This window comes from Zalophus californianus, chromosome 14 (assembly GCF_009762305.2).
Source record: "Zalophus californianus isolate mZalCal1 chromosome 14, mZalCal1.pri.v2, whole genome shotgun sequence".
Taxonomy (NCBI): domain Eukaryota; kingdom Metazoa; phylum Chordata; class Mammalia; order Carnivora; family Otariidae; genus Zalophus; species Zalophus californianus.
Window position 1 is genome coordinate 17,993,438 of NC_045608.1, and position 19,614 is coordinate 18,013,051.

The window sequence follows — 19,614 nt, forward strand, 5'->3', positions numbered from 1 at the left end:
ATGGGCTCCAGTCTTGAGAGCTGAACACTGCACCCCCGTTACTGACCCGAAATGACTGAGACCTGTTGCTCAGCCTAGCTGCTTTCCCCTGGAACTGGAGCAGGTTTAAAGAGCTTATTAGTCCAGGGCCGGGAGCTCTTAATGGCTATCCTATCCAGTGCCCCCATTCTGTAGATGGGAAACAGGCCTTCAGATAGATGGCTTTGCCCGTGGCCCTACAGCTGACCTCAGAGTAGAGCTGGGGGAGAAGACAGATCTTTTTATTCCCAGACCCCACTGCTCTCCTTGTGTTGTCATTTTGCAGAGGAATGGGGGTTCCAGAGTCACCAAATTTCACTGGGTTTTTTTGTCCATACCTTGCTGAGGAACCTGGGCAAGTCCTCTCTCCCATCCCTTCGACACTCTGTCCTTCTGTTTCCCTCACAAGGTTTGTGGTTTTAAGCACAGACTTGGCATGAGTTCAGATCCACGCTGCCTCACTCACTTTGACCAAGTTGGCTACATCTCTAACATGAAAATGAAGATGAAAAAAAAAAGAAAGAAAGAAAATGAAGATGATAGGGGCACCTGGGTGGTTCATTCGGTTAAGCGTCTGCCTTCAGCTCAAGTCATGATCTCAGGGTCCTGGGATCGAGTCCCACCTCTGGCTCCCTGATCAGTCTGCTTCTCCCTCTCCCTCTGCCCCTTCCCCTGCTCGTGCTCTCGCTCCCTCTCAAATAGATAAAAATCTTAAAAAAAAAAAAAAAAAAGGAAGGAAGAAAGAAAAGAAAATGAAGATGATAATAGAACCTACCTGTGGGATTGTTTTCAGGATGAGATAAGATGATCACAGTGCCTGGCATAGAGTATGCACACTTAAATATTAGTGTTTGCTTAGAGGATTTAAAGCAGTTGTAAAAGTGCTTTAGAATTTCAGTGATGGTTCTTTTTAACCTTTCCAGGCACTTTTGTTAATACACCTGTTGCGTGGAAGTCAGCACAATAAAGCACTAAGAAATTCAAGGATAACTTTCCCGAATGAAATTGAGATGATAATAGTTAATAATCATAGCGGCTAATGTTTATGAAGCCCTTACCTTTGCCTCCTATGCCCTAGCACTTGTTTGATTCTCAGAACTCCATGAGCTAGGTCTCATGGTTGTCCCCATTGTACATGTGACAAAGCTGAGCCTGAGACGCTAAAATGATCCTCTAAGAAATAGCAGAGCCAGAATCGAACCAGATTAATGCAGCGCCCCTTTCTTAACCAAGTTCTCTGTGCATTCTGTTGACTCTGTGTTCAGAGAACAAAGATTTATTTGGAATTCAGTTGTCAGTTATGTATCATACTAGTTATGACATTAGGAAGATGTTGGTTTAATGTTGACTGAGCTGAGCTCAAAACAATATTCATATGATCCAAATATTGGAATAAGAACATATTACACACACAAATACACATATCAAACACATGTATACAGGTATATATTACACATATATGTATTCACACACATATTGTTTGTCTTATTTGGTGGAAATACGTAACTTTGTATAAAAACTGTTTTAAATTGCTTAAATGTCTTCATTTGTAGTAAAAGAATAACTTCAGTGCTTAAGTCAAGTCTCAAGAAATTTTTGATTTAGTAAAGATTTAGAAGATCCTTTATGCTATTGTTTGCCTCCTCCCTGTTTAATATTCTAAAAGATAAATTCGTTTCTATATGTTTTCTCCAGTATCCAGTCATTCAGTAAATACTGTTAGGGACCTCTTAGGTGCCAGGCATGATCTAGAGACTTGGGATATGTCAATGAGTAAAACAGACAAAGATCCCCGCCCACAGGGACTTTGCTCCCCAGTGAGGGACACAGACAATAACCGTAGTTAATAGGTGAATGTTTATGGCAGAAGGTGGTAAAAAGAAAACGCAGAACTGGGTAGCAGGGACCAGGAGTGCAGGTTCTCACTGTTGGTTAGAAATGCACGGGAAGTGAGCGAGAGAGCCATGCAGTGATCTGGGGAGGGGGAGAGTATTCCAGGCAAAGGGAGCAGCCATGCTAAGGTCCTAAGGTAGCCGGTGTGGGCGGTAGAGTAAGGGGGGAAAACCTGGGCTCCCCCTCTGAGTGAGATGGGGCTTCTGTGCCCTGACTTAGGTTTTAAATCCTGTCTGAACATAGCTGATTTTCAAGACATAATCCTGTACCGTATGATGACTTCAGCTTGAAAGTTAGGTATCGGGTGGGCCAGTCGGTTACTTTGATGAAATGTTATTTCTTCGTATCTCTATCTGTATTTACACATGGTGCGTTTGTGATGAGGGAAGACAGTAAACCTATTTTTCTTTCTAGGTATAAAGTCATGAAGAACTGGGGTGTTATAGGAGGAATTGCTGCCGCTCTTGCCGCAGGAATCTATGTGATTTGGGGTCCTATTACAGAAAGAAAGAAGCGTAGGAAAGGTAAGAATGAGGTCATTAACCCCGTACTGTCCCACAACAGTACAATAAGGGGTGGGCATTTTTTGTTCTCTTGTATCTCCAGCTTTCGGACAGCGCTTTCTTTTAAGCAGAAATTAATGACTCATTATTTTAGACCCTATAGTACAAAGATTTCTGTCCCCCCCCAACTCAGATCTTGAGTTTGAGACATGCTGTGTCACGAAAAAGTTCACATGGCTTAACTGACTGTTCTCCTTCATCTGGTGCTTGTGTTCAGCAGTGCGGCTGACTGATTGTGTGATGCGTTTTTGTTCTCACTGCTGAGCTGCTAGTCGGCTAGGAAGAGTTTCCAGTTGGCATCTTTAGGACAAAATTCTATTTCCTTATTTTAAAACAAGCCCCCTTTTGTAAATGCTACTCTCCCTATGTTGATTAGAACTCAGCCACAACAAGCAAACAAAAAAAGGGATCAGTATAGCAAAATGTTGATCGTTGTTAAATCTGGGGGTGGTTATGATTGGAGGTGATGATATATCCTCTTCTTTTATGCATGCGTGAGGACTTTCCTAATAAAAAGTTTCTTGGAAAAGTTACAGCAGAAAAGGGAAGTATGTCAGATTTTGTCGCTCTCTCTGCAGAAAGACTGATCAAAATTGTTGTGGTGGTGTCTTTCACACTGATTCCAAGAACAAAAGCATTGTCCTGGGGAGCAACAAAAGAACAGTTGTTTTCTTCTGTTCTGACGTTGCTTTCTTATCAAAGGAGAGAGAGAAAGAGAGAGAGAGAGATGTTACGAAGTGTTTTGTACAAACTGTGCCAGACACCGTGGTGGCGGTCAGAAGTAACCCATGACAGGGGACCTGCCCTTCTGTCACTTCCAGTCTTCTGAAGGAGCAGCGCTGGGACCAGGCCTCCATAAGGACAGAATGTCTTGTCGTCCCCCCCCACCGCCCCAACATCTGTGAATAAGGACTTTCTGAGATTGGGATTTTCAGTGTCAGGTTCCAGTGCAGAAAGTCTGGCTCCCAAATGGGAGAGAAAGAAAGAGCAGGTCCAATGTGATATGCTTTTCTCTTCTTCCCCCGACTTTTTTTCAGGGCTGGTGCCTGGCCTTGTCAACCTAGGGAACACCTGCTTCATGAACTCCCTGCTGCAAGGCCTGTCTGCCTGCCCCGCTTTCATCAAGTGGCTGGAAGAGTTCACCACCCAGTACACCCAGGATCAGAAGGAGCCCCCCCCCCACCAGTATTTATCCTTAACGCTGTTGCACCTCCTCAAAGGTATCTAGCTGGGAAGTTAAAGGGGATTGTGTGCATTTTGAAAGCAGCAGCCCAAATGACAGGCAAAGGGTTAATGGCTTTTGTGTGAAAAAAGATCATGCAGATCATCATGAATAAAACAAAACACACTAAGGGCCCAGCAGATACAAACAGCTATTTAAAAAAAAATTTTTTTTTAAAGATGTAACCATTTATTTTTAAAAAATTGTCAGTGTATTAACAGCTTTTTAGGGAAGAGAACAAATCCACTGCCACTTAAGCATTTTGATTGTAAGAAGTCCTCTGGTTAATTAAAGTTTAGAAAAAAAGAAGCGTCTTAGCCTAAGAAATAAGGTGGTTCGCAGAAGAAATAGTACAGACTGTATTTAGGTAGATAGTAAGAGTACCTAACGGGCACTCAAATACTCAACTTGGCCATCATCAAAGAAATAGAAATAACATAGCGGTGAGGTTATCATGTTGCCTGTCAGCAAAGACTGAAAACTCCACAGTCCTGCCCATCTGTTGGATGACACGTTCAGACATGCTCGTGGCGGTGTGACCCAGGTCCGGCTTTATGGAGAGCAGCTTGGAATGACACGGTGATAGCTTGCAAAGTGCTCAGTACCATCTGACCTAGGAATTCCGTTGACCATGACTGACGCTAGCCTGAAATGGAGTTGTAAGAGCAGATGAGCCCGGGAGTGGCTGACCAGCTGCCCTGAGCTTGGGGAGTCACAGGTATACCGGCTTGGCACGCTTAAAGCCGTCATCCATCCACCTTCATTTTTAAGCCAGCTTTTTTGCCTGTAGAACTAGTTTTTCCTCCCATAACATCTCTGAACGTCCTGAGGTCGTTCCACAGAACACGATTTGGGAAATGCTGTGATGTGCACAAAGATTTCCCAACACCTGGTTACAAAGGAAGGCCGGAGAGGAGAGCGTGTGCGTGTCCCAGCAGCAAAATGATTAGGCAGTCACTGGAATATTACATAGCCATAATGAACCATCTTTGTCAAGTGTTTGTTGTTGTTGTTGCTAACGTGGGAGAGGCATAGGCTATAACGTTAAGTTTAAAAGAGCGGTGTTTGAAATATGTTGTAATTTGACTTCAGCAAAGCAAAGATTTCCACGGATAAAGGCTGGACAGAAAAAGACCAAAATGTTTACTATGGCCATTTGACAGTTTGGGAACCTTAAAACAAACAACCATATTTTTAAAGCTCTCAAAGGTAAGCACGTATTACTCTCACAGTGAGAAAAAAATTGGATTTAGAAAACGCTTGGCTCGCTGTTGCTTCGCGGAGACATGTTCCCAGGTGATCTCAGCTTGACACAGAAAGCGAGTTCTGCTCTTCTGTATAACAGGCGAATTGAAAGTAATTTCTTCTGCTCCCCTGTTTTGAACAAGTACCATCCCAGAGTGGAAAGCTGAAATGCGGGCGGGCGGTATAATGCAGGTTCAGGACGTGTCCTAGCGTGACCGCCAGTTCGCCCCTCTTCACATGCATGACCCAGAGCTGGGAACCAGAGCCATGCGGGCAGCTACACCTGGAATCTAGGCTCCCTTCCCTGCCTCTCCTTTGCAGGGTCATTTATTTTGGTTTTTAGAGATAATTTTTAATTTCACAAGTAACGCATGAATACATTCTGCTGGTAAAAATTAAAGCATCACGTGTAAGGCGACAGTTCCCTTTATCACTGCCCCACTCCTGTTCCCCTCATTTCTTTCCCAAAGAAAATACAAGGGTATCTTTTCAGACTGTTTTCTGTGCATTTTAATACGTTTCTAAGCACCCAAAGAAATTAACATATTGTTTTGTTTATGTTTTTTCATAACCAAATAGCATAATAATATCCATGTTGGAGAAATGTCCATTCCAGTACATGTAGCCCTACCTCATTCATTTCTTTCTCTTTGTGAGTTTATCAGTCTTATGTCTTTTGTGGGTTGCCTGCTCATTCCCACTGCCCAATTTTTAAAAATTGTGATAAAATATAACATAAAATGTACCATCTTCACCATTTTTAAGTACACATTAGGTAGCATTGAGTACATTCACATTGTTGGGTAACCATACCCACTATTCTCTTCACCAGAACTTTTCCATCATCCCATCGTGAAGCTCTGTGTCCTTTAAGCAGTGACTTCCCATTCTCCTTGATCCCCAGACCCTGGAAACCACTGTCCTACTTTCTGTCTCTGAGTTTGACTCTGTATCTCACAGAAGTGGGATCATACAGTATTTGTCCTCGTGGGTCTGGCTTATTTCACTCAGCATAGTGTCCTTGAGGTTCATCCACGTTGTAGCATGGGTCAGAATTCCATTCCTTTTTAAGGCTTCGTATGAATAATACCCCATTGTGTGTACACACTGCATTTTATTTGTCAATTCATAAGTCAAGAAACATTTGGGTTGTTTCCACCGTTGGCTATTGTGAATAATGCTGCTGTGGGCATGGGTGTACAAATATCTACTCATGTCCCTGCTTTTAGTTCTTTTGGGTATATACCTAGAAGCGGAATTACTGGATCAGATGGTAATTCTGTTTAATTCTTTTAAGGGCTTGCCATACAGTTTTACAGGGCAGAGGTACCATTTTGCATTCCCCGCAACAGTGCACGCAGGGCTCCAGCTCTCCCACATCCTTGCCAATACTTGTTATTTAGTCTGTCTTTTTGATAGTAGCCATCATGGGTGTGAAGTGATCATCTCATTGTGGTTTTGATCTGCATTTCCCTACTGGTAAGTGATGCTGAGTAGGAGTTTTCATGTGTTTCTGGCCATTTGTATTATTGTGGTCTTATTGTGGTTTTTTTTGTGTTTGTTCCTGTTTTATAAATGTCTACTCAAGTCCCTTGTCCATGTGTGAATTGGGATGTCTGCATTTTTATTGTGTTTCGGGAGCTCTTAATGTGTTCTGGATAGCAATCCCTTATCAGATCTGTGATTTGCAAACCTCATTCACTTTCACCGTTGCACAGTATCCATAACGTCAAGATATTATTATTTAGCTATCTGCCTCCAGGGCCTTGTTGTCATAAGCAGGCTACAGTGACTGTTCTTGTTTGTGCCCATAGTGCACACGAGCCTGTGCTGCCCTGGCGTAGATCCTGGGAGAGTCAGATTGCTAGGATATAAACTGGGTTATGAAAAGTAGTAGACATTGCCATATTGCCCCACAGCATTTTAGGCAAAATTAGGCTAAGAGGGACTTAAAATTTTCCTTCAGAGGAAAAAAGCTAACCGACAGGCTGCCTGAGGAGCATAGGAGGAAGAAGAAGAAGGGAAGTATGGTTGCCTTCTTAATGGGCTCCCTTCGTTCTGGAGGGTAAGGGTCTGACACCAGGCTATGTCTGCCCCATTAAGATGAGCCTCAGGACTTAGCAGTGGCTAGCAGGGCTGCTGCTTCTCCCCTGGTTACCACCCCGAGGCACCACCACGTTCAGGTAGGGATGGCGGTGGCATTGCTCAGAACCTCCCGAGTCAGAGCCAAAGGAATGTCTCAAGTTCACTAAGTGCAAATCAGAAGAAACAGGCTAGCTTAGTTTTCCCGGAGTTAATTGAACTTGGGAAGCTGCCCTGTGGTGGCAGGCCCCTGTATTTTTTTTTTTTTTTTAAAGATTTTATTTGGCAGAGAGATACAGAGAGAGAGAGAGCAAGTAGGCAGAGAGGCAGGCAGAGAGAGAGGGAGAAGCAGGCTCCCCGCCGAGCAGGGAGCCCGATGCGGGGCTCGATCCCAGGACCCTGGGACTATGACCCGAGCTGAAGGCAGCCGCTTAACCGACTGAGCCACCCAGGCGCCCCAGGCCCCTGTATTTTTATCTCCCGCACTCTAGCAGTACTGGCCCAGTGAAATATACTGTGGAAGGGAGCGGGCAAGATCAGGGATCAGCGAACTATGGCGGGTGGGCCGCGTCTGCACCACTGCCTGTTTTTGTCAATAAAGTTTTATTGAAACAACCATGCCCATTTACTTGCTCTTTATGGCTGCCCTGGTGTTACAGCAGCAGAGTTGAGTAATTGCTGCAGAGCCCGCAAAGCCAAAAATGTCCCCTGTCTGACCCCTGACTGAAAAAGTTTGCCAACCCTTGATCGAGCTGTAATTATAATATAAACTCATAAGCCCCTCACACTTCTATTTTTGTTCATTCGGCTTGATTCTACTTATGACTGAAAAGTAAACTCAGGGGTGCCTGAGTGGCTCAGTCAGTTGAGTGTCTGGTTCTTGGTCTTGGCTCAGGTCTTGATCTCACAGTCATGAGTTTGAGCCAAGCGTTGGGCTCTGTGCTGGGCGTGGAGCCTACATAAAAAAAAAGGAAAAGAGGGAAAAAAAAAGGAACGGAAAGTAAACCACTCAGCAGCCCCCTTCAGGCTGCCATGTATGACTTGCTGTTTTACCATGATAATCAGAAACTCCAGGGAGACGGACACAGGTGAAGGCCCTGTGGCCTGAGAGAGAGTCCTATAGAGGGGAGTCAAGCACGGAGTGTGGGTTGGACTAGATGAATGTTTAAGGGCTCTCCTGCCCTCAGAACTGTGAGTAAAAACCATTTGGTTCACTAGGAATCTTGCAACAATTTATATCGATGATGGAAATTCAAATAGCTGCAATCAGTTACTTCGTTTAAATGCTACAGGCTCATGAAAAATCACGTTCATTCAGGAAACACACAGTGCCTAACCGCCCTCTAAGCCTTGGGTAAGACTACAAAGAGGAATACTGAAAGAGCTATATAGTCCCAAGGTGAATTTTACAGTGAGATGCTTAATTAACTTTGTTACGTTGTGCGGGGCAGGTTCCCTGGTTTCTTGTGCTAGTGATGCAATCTAATAATTGCATTACCTTTTTGGTTCCCAGCTCTGTCCTGCCAAGAAGTCACCGATGATGAGGTCTTAGATGCAAGCTGCTTGTTGGATGTCTTAAGAATGTACAGATGGCAGATCTCTTCGTTTGAAGAACAGGTGAACACCCCATTCAAAATCCTGCCCGCTAATGCGCCGGGGCCTGAGCTGGCAATGACGGCTGGAAACTAGCCTCGTTGCTGCCGCGTGAGGAATAAATGCCAGTGTTGACCTTGTACTTGCCTGGCCTGAGTGTACATTTCTGGGGCAGTTTAGGATTCTGGGACCAGATCACAAACTTTGTTCCTCTTCTCCCGACCAGAGGAGGAAGACAGCTGTTTTTGTTTCTGGTTTTTTTTTGTTTTTGTTTTTGTTTTTTACCCAGGGAGTGGCAAGGTTAGCAGGATAGGGTTTGGACAGTTGCCAAAGAGCGAGCCTCCTTTTCGTCCTCGAGTGACGTTGCACTTGATTACCTGGGTCCTTCAGAGAGCAGCCGGTGGCTTTACCTTAGAAGCTTAGAGGTTCAGGTGAGACCCTTTTTTGAACCATACCCTCGTTTAAAAAAAAAAAAAAATCGTTTTTCGAGGCTAGATTACTTGAAGTGGCTCCCGACCTTGAGCAGCGGTCATGACCAACCCCAGGGCCTTACGCCAGCCCCTCGTACCCACTTTCCCGCAACTACAGATTCACTGCCTCTTTTGGTCCTGCCCACCCTCCTCCTCCTCGGACCGCTAGTAGGGACGGTGGGTCTGAGGCCGAAGCTGAGACAGTGAAGTTGTAGAGACAGGTCATTTAGCTCCCAGTGATGTGCAGGTACGTCCTCCCTGGCCACACGCCCAGGCCAGCTGGCTGCTTCTGCCTCCACCACCCAGACACTGGACCCAAGAAATGGGAGACGGCCTTTAGGCTCCCCAAAGGGTGGGACCAGAGTGAAAAGCATTTAGAAATGCTGGAAAGGGAGGTGGGAAGGCTCTCCATTCCCCTTATTTTATAAAGACTACCTCTGTTTCCATTTCAGTCTGAAGCCACGTAGGTGTTCCTTTTTTTAAACATGGTGTTGAAGGTATCAACTTTCTTACAAGGCATCTCGATGAATCCCTTGTATATTGAAATGTTTTTCCGTTTAGAAAATACTTATTAAATCCTCCTCTGGTAGCTGCCACGATTTAGCTGCGTTTTCCTCTCTCTAACCTGAGAGAGTGACTGCGATTTAGTCCCAGGGACATCGGATACCTTGTCTAAGTCCCGCTCTTCTGTCAAGGACCCACTGGCATGCCAGTTCCTCCGGGCAGTGTTTCCAGCAGCCTGAGCCTGCAGCGGTCACTGGGGCCCGCAGCTGTAGCGGTCAAGGGAAAGAGGCATGGCTGGCTGCTGGCCTCTGCCTCTCTGAAGGCAGCCGGAGCTTCTGGCCCCCGGCCTTGTCCACATCGTTATTCCTGATCTTGTCAGTCAACGGCAGACACTTTGCAGTGTCTGGAGCTAGAGCTGTGGGGCAGGTATCGGGCCAGGCGCTTGCCTCGTGTGAATTCTCTTGAGTTCATCCTCACGGCAGCCCTGTAAGGTCTCACTGTTACTGTCCCCATCTTGCAGATGAGAACACTGAGGTTCAGAGAAGCCCAAAGTCACACAGCTCCTTAAGTGGCAGAGGCAGGATTCAGGCCACTCGTGCTCAAGTGCACAGCAAAGCTCCACCCTCTTCTTCGAGGCATTCCTTTTGTCAAGGCCAAGTAGTTCCATGGCCGACAGTGATGGAATAGGGTTTGGGTCTGACTCCAGGCTGTGTTGGGATTCTTCTCCCTGGGGAACCCTTGCTCCTGCTTCACAGACAAGATGCCTTGTCTGTGAGCCTCCTGGAAAAGCTGGTCCCCTTTCAGGCGGTAGCACGTCCGCTAGATAAATAGCCAGGCGGCCCCATCTACCCCTGGGTTGTGCGTCCCACGAGGGCCTTGCCTAATTTATCTTTGAACCTTCCATCACTCTGTTGCTAACTGCCATTCATGGCCTAGGAGGGGATTCTTGTATATGGGCCTCAGATGTTTATGGAATGCCTGCCTCAGGCGGGACCCGTGGAGGGCCTGGGCTTGTGGTGGCAGACAGGACTTGCAGGGCTCCTGCTCCCAGGGAGCTCCCATTCTAGTGGGGGACTGTGGACAGTAAAGGGGTCCCGAGAAGACAGGCGTGCTGATGGGCCGGTGTGAGTGTGGGGGGCCTGGAGCTGGGGTGAGGGGCAGAAAAGCAGTGGGGAGACTCCTTCGGGTAGGGAAGGCGCTTCTGGAGATGCGAGGTTTTTGCTGAGACCTGAAGTCTGAAAAGAAGGGAGGCCTGTGAGGAGCTGGGTGCAGAGTGTTCCAGACGGGACTGCGCAGGGTGAGACCTTAAGGAAGCCGCGTTGGGGAAGGGCAAGGGGGCAGCGTGGCTGTGACCAGGGGCAGGAGGGCAGCGGAGGGGAGGGGCTCAGGCCGTGGCAGGTGGCAGATTGTGCAGGGCCCCGGGCGCTCTGCGCCGCAGCTGGGCTTCTGCTCTGTGTGCAGTGGGGACCCACTGGCAGCCTTGTACAGGGACTGATGTGACCTGATCTGTGTTTGAACAGGGCCTGCTGTCCCGGAGGGACTGTAGTGGGCAGAGGGAGCAGAGAGGAGGGTCGGGAGGGCGGCCGATGGCCTGGCTCAGACTGGGGTTGAGGCAGGGGGCACGGAGAGTCCTCGGGATTTGGGGTGTGTCCTGGAGGTGGCTGCACCGGCAGGAGGTGGCGGGGGGGGGGGGGCAGGGGCCGGCTTCTTATGTCAGGGAGGGTCCTTGCAGGAGGGTCTCCTTCAGGACGTGCCTTCTCAGCAGAAATCTGAAGGATGAGAAGGAGGCAACTGTGTGAAGATGGGGGCGGGCTCCTCAAGCCAGGGTGCGGGAAGAGCAGGCCCTGAGATGGGAATCTGCGTGCTGGCTCACGGGGCGGGAGGAGGCCGGGTCGCAGGCCTGGTGAGCGAGGCAGGGAGCTCGAGGGGCCACATCACGTCTTTGGGCTTTGTAGGCTTCGGGCTTTGTAGGCTGGCTGGGGGTGGGGACTTACCCACCAGGGAAGGCACTGGGAAGTTGAAAGCGGAAGAGTAAAGGCACTTGCCTCTTAAAAGATCACCCTGGTGACTGCAGGGAGAGCATAACAGGGGTCAGCGCCTCCGGAAGTCAGGGGAGGAGAGACCCACCCATCTCAGAAGAGTCAGGGATGGCTTTGGCTTTTGGGGAGAGCAGCCCCCTGCCATATGATGCAGCAATTCCACGTCCGGGCGTATGCCCAAAAGAACTGAAAGCCAGGACTCCAGCTGATACTTGTCCACCCATATACATAGCCGATCATTCACAACAGCCAAAAGGTAGAAGCGGCCCGGTGTCCAGCAATGCATGAATGGGTAAACAACATGCGGTGTGTGTGTGTGTACACACATGCAGTAGGATATGTATACGTGTGCGTACCTATGTATTCATATACACACACAATGGAATATTATTCAGCTTTACAAAGGAAGGAAATTCTGACACGTGCTACACCGTGGATGAGCCTTGCAGACATTGAGCTCAGTGCAATAAGCCCAATCACGGAAGGACAAACACTGTATGATTCCTTATCCAAGTTTCCACAAGTGGCCCAATTGCTGGAGACAGAGGTGGCCGCCAGGGGCTGAGGGAGGGCGATGGCGAGTCAGTATTTAATGGGGACAGAGTTTCGGTTGGGGAAGCTAGAGAAGTTCAGAGGATGGGTTGTGCTGATGGTCACACAACAGTGTGAATGTACTTAACCCAGCAGGAGTGTATGCTTAAAAATGCTTAAAATGGCGGCTTGGACATCGTGTGTGTACTTTACTGCAATAAAAAAGGAGTAGTCCGGTGGCGTGGAGGCCAGGGCCATGTTGACAAAGCTGAAACAGGCTCAGTCAGAGACAGCTGGTGTGAAGGCAGTGCTCCCCCCCCCCCCCCAGCCCCACAGCTTGCTTTCCTTCTCTCTCCCTTTGGGGCCCTTAGTTGAGGGCCTTTGTCGTGAAAATGTCTGGGATATAAATTTGCATTTAATGGGCCAAACCTTGAGAAGATGGAGAGCAGGGGCACCTGGGTGGCTCAGTCAGTTAAGTGGCTGCCTTTGGCTTAGGTCACGATCCTGGAGTCCTGGGATCGAGCCCTGTGTCGGACTCTCCTCAGCGAGGAGTCTGCTTCTCCCTCTCCCTCTGCCTGCTGCTTTGCCTACTTGTGCGCTCTCTCTATCTCTCTGTCAAATAAATAAATAAAATCTTTAAAAAAAAAAAAAGAGGGGCGCCTGGGTGGCTCAGTCATTAAGCGTCTGCCTTCAGCTCAGGTCATGATCCCCGGGTCCTGGGATCGAGCCCCACACTGGGCTCCGTGCTCGGCAGGAAGCCTGCTTCTCCCTCTCCCACTCCCCCTGCTTGTGTTCCCTCTCTCGCTGTGTCTCTCTCTGTCAAATAAATAAATAAAATCTTAAAAAAAAAAAAGAAGGTGGAGAGCAAATTCTGCCCCGTTCGCTGCAGGGGGTCTGCCTGGTGGTGCACACAGGGCCCCCTCGGGCCTCTCTTAAGCTGCTTTGCCCTTTGACAGGATGCCCACGAGTTATTCCATGTCATTACCTCATCCCTGGAAGACGAGCGGGACCGGCAGCCCCGGGTCACCCATTTGTTTGATGTGCATTCCCTGGAGGTAAGCCCTTGGTATTTCCAAGACTTGTGTGGTTTGTGCATTTTCATAGGGATAGATAGAGAACACGAGGATAATCTTTGTACAACTCTAAACTCAAAAGTCTCGGTAAAAATCAAGAGTGGGGCGCCTGGGTGGCTCAGTCAGTTAAGCGTCTGCCTTCGGCTCGGGTCATGATCCCAGGGTCCTGGGATCGAGCCCCACATCGGGCTCCCTGCTCAGCGGGATGCCTGCTTCTCCCTCTCCCACTCCCCCTGCTTGTGTTCCCTCTCTCGCTACGTCTCTCTCTGTCAAATAAATAAAATCTTTAAAAAAAAACAATCAAGAGTGGGCGTGGGGCTGGGGGATTGTCTTATGCTGCAAACTTTGCAGTTGGTGACTTTGGGTAGGGGTGTCAAGGCTCTTTAAAATGATTCATTGCTGCAATTTGTGGTGGCTTTGAGAAGAAAAGGTATTTTTCCCCCTATTTAATACGGGGAACAAGGAGCCATAGGAATGCTAAATGAATCCTCATTTCCCTGGAACATGATAAATATTAGGGAGTTGATAAAAGTTAACTAATAAAGGGGTGGGGAGAAATATTCCAGAGAGAGGAAATGTGTTTTTCATTTGATGAAGGATTAGGTACAGGAACCAACCAGAGAGAATCATCAGGGCTACTTTCAGGATCTGGTTAAAAATTGGGTTTAAGTGGTACAACCAGCAGAGAAACTTGTAAGCTTCAGGAGCAGGTGAGGGGGTTAAAAGGGATCGCAGCTGGGTTTTCAGTCTGGTTTTTTTTTTTTCTTCTTTTTTTTCCCTACAGCAGCAGCCAGAAGTAACTCCTAAACAAATAACCTGCCGCACGAGAGGTAATCATTCCCTTCAAACTATAAGACGCAAGACGGGTACTTTTGAGGTGTGACAGTGATGTGCGTGTTTACAGAAACAATAACTTTTTTTCTGGGGACATCCAGTCCAACTTGAACTGTGTGTACTTGCAAAGGAACTTGGGTTTTAGAAACAGCTCTACCTTGTTCCCTTGGGCCATCTTGAATTGTTCCCTCACACCTTGCTCAGTTTCCTGCCTGGAAAAAAAGTGACGGACTTATTTCTACTTCAAACAAGGGTTTCCTTTCTACCTTCTTGAATTGATCTCGTGAGGAGCTTCTTAGGCTGAAACTGTCATATCCTCAGCAAATGATCACCGTCCTCGTTAGAAGGAGATTGTTGTTTTCTTAAGACCTAAACTTAAGGGAAAAAAAAGAAAAGACATGTGAATTCCTTTGTGCATCAGTAGTAATAACAGTGGTTATCTTTTGAGGCCCAAACTGTGTGCCAGGCACTGTAGCATCTCATTTAAGCCTCACAGCAATGGTGCGAAGTTCATCGTGGGGATAATGGGTTAATCATTGTCCTCATTCCCAGTGAACCAAGGTTCACAGAGATGAAGTGACTTCCTGGGTCATAAAACTAATGAGAAGCAAAGCCAGTTGATTGTGGGGCTAATGAGTTAATCATTGTCCCCATTCCCAGTGAACCGAGGCTCACAGAGATGAAGTGACTTCCTGGGTCATAAAACTAATAAGAAGCAAAGCCAGGATACAGCCCAGGGCCGCCTGACTCTAGGATATGTGTTTCTGACTAGCCTGCCACACTGTTGATTCCTCCAACTCCTGTCCTATCCAAAAAAAAAAAAAAATCCAGTTTTTCAGAACTTGCTTATTCTGATGATTTTCAGAAGTTTATCTCACTTTCTGGAATGTTCCCTTGTGGTACCCTTCCTTGGACATCTCAAACATCTTAGGCAAATGTTTGTGAAAATACATTATTCAACACCAGTTCCTTTTTTATTTCATTTTTTTCCTTTCAAGATTTTATTTAAATTCAAGTTAGTTAACATATAATATAAATTCCTTTTTTAAATGTGGCTGTACCCATTATACAGAAACCACATTTAAGGACTTGCATAAATTCTCCTGGGAAGGGGATGGGTTGCCTTTTTGATGGAAGTCATTAAGGAAAGCTATTTCAGTTTACTTTTCAGGAACATTTTTCTTCCTAAAGAGGGAGTTGCTACCAAATACTAAGAAGGAGGGTGAGTTTGGAGGTTGGTGCCAGAGGGCTCAAGGTGGCATAGCAAGACATGTTCTGTGTTTCCAGGCTCACCTCACCCCACGTCCAATCACTGGAAATCTCAGCATCCTTTCCATGGAAGGCTGACGAGCAACATGATCTGCAAACACTGTGAACACCAGGTAAATACAATACCAGCGCTTGATATTTTCTGGCGAGGTTTTCTTTCAAGTCGAGACTTGGGAAGTATCTAGTGAGTGTGGACTGACGTTGGTCGGGGGCGTTTGTGGCCGCCTGGGCTTTGCGCACCTCGTGGACAGACTGCCTCCCTTTAGTCAGTGACCCTCGGGTGGCCTCTTCTGCACCGAGAGCAGCAGACCCACTGCGGATTGGCAGGAACTGCGTCTCAAGGTTGGGTCTATACTGACAGTAGACACAACAGATTCTGTTGTTTGGTTGGGTTTTTGGGGGCTTGGGGGGGGTTTGCTTTCAACGTTTTAAAGTAGTTTTTATTTGGAAAATTTCCAACGTAAATACAAAAATAGAAAATTGTGTAACTGTTGCCTCGATCAATTTTAGGATACTGCCATCCTCCCCACCCCCACCAAAAAAAAAACCACCTGTGCCCGTTAGCAGCTACCCTCCATTTCCCCCGCTCTTCTAGCCTTAGGCGACCACTAACCTACTTTGTGTCCCTATAGTTTTGCCTATTCTGGATATTTTATAGGCACGGAATCATACGATACATGGTCCTTTGTGACTAGCTTCTTTCACTCAGCAGCATGGTTTTCTTTTATTCCATTAATGTGGTGAGTTGCAGTGATTGATTTTTCTAATGTTAAACTAGGCTTGTGTTTCTGGAATAAACTCCACTTTATTGTGATGTACTTTCTTACATGTATTACTGGATTTGGTTTGCTGATATTATCTAAAGGAGGTTAGTGTCTGTTTGTGCAGAATATTGGTCTTAACAGTTTTCTCGTAATGTCTTGTCAGGTTTTGTTATGAGGATTATACCACCCTCATAACATGAGCTGGGAAGCGTTTCTTCCCCCATTTCCTGAAGGACTTGGGTTTAGATCAGTATTGTTTCTTCCTTAAATATTTCCTAGAATCATCCATTTCTTTTTCTTTCTTGAGTTTTATTTTTGCGGAGTTTTTTATGAGACTTTGCTGTTAGGTACACTGTCTTGATAAAATGTCCCTTTTTATCTCTGGTAAGACTCCTTGCCCTGGAGTCTATCTGAGTGGTGTTTCTTTCTTTCCCTTTTTTTTTTTTTTTTAATTTTATTTATTTATTTGAAAGAGAGAGAGCAGGGGGAGGGGCAGATGGAGAGGGAGAGTCTCTCAAGCGGACTCCCCGATGATCATGGAGCCTGATGCTAGGCTCCATCTCAACCCTGAGGTCATGACCTGAGTCAAAATCAAGAGTCAGATGCTTAAGGGCGCCTGGGTGGCTCAGTCGGTTAAGCGTCTGCCTCCTGGCTCAGGTCATGATCTCAGGGTCCTGGGATCGAGCCCCGCATCGGGCTCCCTGCTCCCTGGGGAGTCTGCTTCTCCCTCTCCCTCTGCCTGCCGCTCTGCCTACTTGTGCTCTCTATCTCTCTGTCAAATAAATAAATAAATAAAATCTTTAAAAAAAAAAAAAGAGTCAGATGCTTAACCGAGTAAGCCACCCAGGCACCCCTAACTAGTGTTTCTATAGGATATCTCTTTCTGTTCTTTTATTTTTGACCTAACTTTGTCTTTGTATTTAGAGTGTGGTTTTTGTAGATAGCATATATTTGGGTTCAGTTTGACAATTTGCCTTTTAATTGGCGTGTTTAGTCCATTTACATTTAACATTTTTATGTGGTCGGATTTAGGTCTGCTAGTTCACTGTTTGTTTTCTATTTGTTTCATAATTTTTTTGTAACATTTCTTATATCCCTTGGCAACAAATTCATTTAGTTTTCATTTCTATGAAAATTCTTCTGTTTTGCCTATTTTCCCCCCCCAGGAATAGTTTTGTTTGGTACAGATTTGGGGGTTGACAGTGTTGCTGTTGTTCGGGTTCAGTTTGATTTGGCTTATTTTGTTTTTTTGACTGAAGTCATTGGGTGCCTCTGTTTCCAGTCATGGAGTCTCGTTAGGAAGCAGATGACTACGGAAGGTCGTCTCAGTTTGTGGAGGGGAAGACGAGCCAGACAGAGTCTGTGGTAGCGATTGCCTTGCATCATCTTACAGCACACGGAAACCTTATGTCCAGATTCCCCCCACTGCTGACTTGCTGTTTCACAATGGAGGAAGATGGAGGGGAAGATCTGGGTGGAGGATAGTGCAGGAAATCAGACCTTCCCGAAGTCTCTACTCTCCACACCTTGCCCACTAGCTCTGAAAACCACATTGCTTCTTGAGCAGCCTGGCAGGGGCCGAAGGAGCCTCTCAGATGCACCACGGGCTCTCAGGCTGTGACCGGTGAATTTCCAGCAACCCTACTCTCTGCTCGCTCCCCGCTGTTCTCCCCACCCTCCACGCACCCGCTGCTGGTTGTGCACCTCTTTCTGATCCCCGCCACAGCCACCTGTTACGAGTGAAGCAGTCTACACATTGCACTTGAGCATCAGGCAAAGAATAGCTGAAACGTGACACGTGGCATCAAAGCAGGAAGATAGGCCTAGAAGCCTGTGCGGGAGGGTGACATCTCCCCTTCAGGGGCGGAGCCGAACCCTCGAGGGCCTTGTCTGCCCTTGAGCTTCCACCCCCTGTTCCCACCAGTCAGAGCGCCCCCCTGAGGAAATGCGACTTGCCCGATGCCACAGAGCAGCAGAACCGGGGCCCTACCTCTCAGGGTCATTCTCTCTCCCAGCAGCACCCCAACCCCCACCGTGGAGGGGGCACCCGCACGCCTGCCTTGGTTACTTTCAGTTCGTCACTGTAAAGGTGTTCTCTTGGCTTCTGGCCTCCACCTTTTCTGATGCACAGCCAGCATCATTCACGGCGTCCTCCTGTACGTAGTGTCACTTTTCTTCCTCTGCCAGCTTACAAGATTTTCTCGCTACTTTTGAGTTTCAGCCGTCTGTCCACCCTGTGCCTCGGTGTCCTTTTCTTTGTATTTGCTTGGAATTTGCTGAACTTCATAAATCTGTACATTTATGTTTTTCACCAGATTTGCACATTTTTTTGGCCATTATTTTTCCAAAAAATTTTATGCCCCATTCTCTACGTGTTGGTCTGCTTGATATTGTTCCACAGCTCACTGAGGCTTGGTTCATTTTTCTTCAACCTCTTTCCTCCATGTTCTTCAAATTGGATAATATCTGTGGACTTATCTTCAAGTTCATGGACTCTCTTCTCCATCTTCACTTTGCTTGTCCAGTGAACTTTTCTTTCTTTCCTTTTTTTTTTTTTTAAAGATTTTATTTATTTGACAGACAGCAATTGTGGCACAAGCAGGGAGAGCAGCAGGCAGAGGGAGAAGGAGAAGCAGGCTCCCTGCCGAGCGGGGAGCCCGATGCGGGACTTGATCCCAGGACCCTGGGATCATGACCTGAGCCGAAGGCAGAGGCTTAACCAACTGAGCCACCCCGGTGCCCCCCAGCAAACTTTTCATTTTAGTTATTGTTCTTAGTTGTATAATATCCATTTGGTTCTTTATAGTTTCCATTTATCTGCTGAGACTCTCCATTTGTCCCCCACCAGGACTAAATAACTGTCTTCCTTTGTATCCTTGAGCTTATTTGCCATAATCCTTTTTAAGGTCCTTGTGCTAATTTCAGCATCCAGGTCATCCATAGGATCCTTCACCATGGGTCATATTTTCCTCTTTGTGCTGTATGTCTAGTAATTTTTTATTGCATATTTAACATTGTAGTAGAGACTTTGGATTCTGTTATGTTTCTCTGAAAAATAATGAATTCTGTTCTGATGTGCAGTTAACTTGGCTGAGCTCAAAGCCAAACTGTCTTTCCCACGTCAGGCAGCAAAATCTGCAGTTTTCTCAGCTTCTAGCTTCTGCTTTTTTGCCAGGCTCCTGGAGTTTCCCTGTGTGGGTGTGTTTTTGTGGGTGTGCACACGCGCATGTGTATGCCTTGGAGTTGGGCAGGGCTTATACATTGATTTGGGGGCTCATCCTCTTGGTGGCTCCCCTCTTTCTGGGATTTTCCCGAGCCTCTGTACCAGCCCCGAACTCTGTCTTCTGATACCTCCATCCTGTGAGACTGCAGCTTTTTGCCACCTGACACTGAACTGCAGAGACCCGGGAGTTCCCTCAAGCGAAAAGTCACACAATGCAAATCTCACAGCGGAGTTCCTGTTTCCCAAGAGTTGACAGTAGCTCTCCAGTCATCCAAACGGTTGTGTTTTGTT

At 46.8% G+C, this 19,614-nt stretch overlaps 1 protein-coding gene across 8 annotated transcripts in view; it reads left to right on the forward strand.

The window, feature by feature from the left end:
• USP30 (ubiquitin specific peptidase 30) overlaps nt 1-19,614 on the forward strand; it is a 57,652-nt gene that overhangs the window by 31,964 nt on the left and 6,074 nt on the right. For 4 of the 8 annotated variants that reach the window (XR_003516847.2, XR_003516846.2, XM_027575659.1 and 1 more), the window contains exons 1-6: nt 2,307-2,435; nt 3,512-3,694; nt 8,537-8,640; nt 13,117-13,215; nt 14,018-14,063; nt 15,355-15,449. Coding sequence is in view for 6 of the 8 variants with exons in the window: in XM_027575659.1 (XP_027431460.1) it covers nt 2,336-2,435; nt 3,512-3,694; nt 8,537-8,640; nt 13,117-13,215; nt 14,018-14,063; nt 15,355-15,449 (627 nt within the window). In the remaining 2 variants the exon portion in view is untranslated. Of the gene's footprint in view, nt 1-1,989; nt 2,204-2,306; nt 2,436-3,511; nt 3,695-8,536; nt 8,641-13,116; nt 13,216-14,017; nt 14,064-15,354; nt 15,450-19,614 lie in introns of those variants that run through there. The other 4 variants (XM_027575662.2, XM_027575660.2, XM_027575663.2 and 1 more) reach the window with 3 other exon arrangements.